This window comes from Nematolebias whitei, chromosome 12 (genome assembly GCF_014905685.2).
Source record: "Nematolebias whitei isolate Nwh7 chromosome 12, NemWhi1, whole genome shotgun sequence".
Lineage (NCBI taxonomy): Eukaryota > Metazoa > Chordata > Actinopteri > Cyprinodontiformes > Rivulidae > Nematolebias > Nematolebias whitei.
Window position 1 is genome coordinate 2069473 of NC_056509.1, and position 799 is coordinate 2070271.

A 799-nucleotide genomic window follows, 5' to 3' on the forward strand; every position below is an offset into this window, starting at 1 on the left:
GGGACTGCAGCAGGGGGCGTAGCCATCTCTGGGACTGCAGCAGGGGGTGTAGCCATGTCTGGGACTGCAGCAGGGGGCGTAGCCGTGTCTATGGTCATCAAGGCTGTTGACTCTTCTGCTGACGTCAATCTGGGGACTTCTGCAGATCTTGAGACCTCCGTGGATATGGAGACCACCTCAAGAGCTGCTTTGGAGGCTGTGAGACCATCCGTGGTCGTCGAAGCGTCCATGGTCATCAAAGCGTGCGTGGTCGTCGAAGCGTGCGTGGTCGTCGAAGCGTGCGTGGTCGTCGAAGCGTGCGTGGTCGTAGAAGCGTCCGTGGTCGTCGAGTCTTCTGCAGACGTCGACCTGGGGACTTCTGCGGACATCGAGTCTTTTGCAGATGTCGAGTCTTCTGCAGATGTCGAGTCTTCTGCGGACGTCAACTGGGGAACCTCTGCGGAAGTCGAGTCTTCTGCAGACGTCAACCGGGGGACCTCTGCGGACGTTGAATCTTCTGCAGACGTCAACCGGGAGACCTCTGCGGACGTCGAGTCTTCTGCAGACATCAACCGGGGGACCTCTGCAGACGTCGAGTCTTCTGCAGACGTCAAGCGGGGGACCTCTGCGGACGTTGAGGCATCGGCGGACCTGGGACCCTCTGCGGACGTCGAGGCGTCGGCGGACCTGGGACCCTCTGCGGACGTCGAGGCGTCGGCGGTCCTGGGACCCTCTGCGGACGTCAAGGCTTCTGTGGACGTAGAGTCTTCTGCGGATATCAACCAGGGGACCTCTTCAGATGTTGAGGCTGCAGCAGACT

At 60.8% G+C, this 799-nt stretch overlaps 1 protein-coding gene across 1 annotated transcript in view; it reads right to left on the reverse strand.

The window, feature by feature from the left end:
• LOC119418723 (probable G-protein coupled receptor 139) overlaps positions 1–230 on the reverse strand; it is a 26615-nt gene extending 26385 nt beyond the window's left edge. Inside the window, exon 1 of the mRNA XM_037686057.1 lies at positions 124–230. Coding sequence (XP_037541985.1) covers positions 124–230 — 107 coding nt within the window. The remainder of the gene's footprint in view (positions 1–123) is intronic.
• Positions 231–799: the final 569 nt, after the last annotated feature.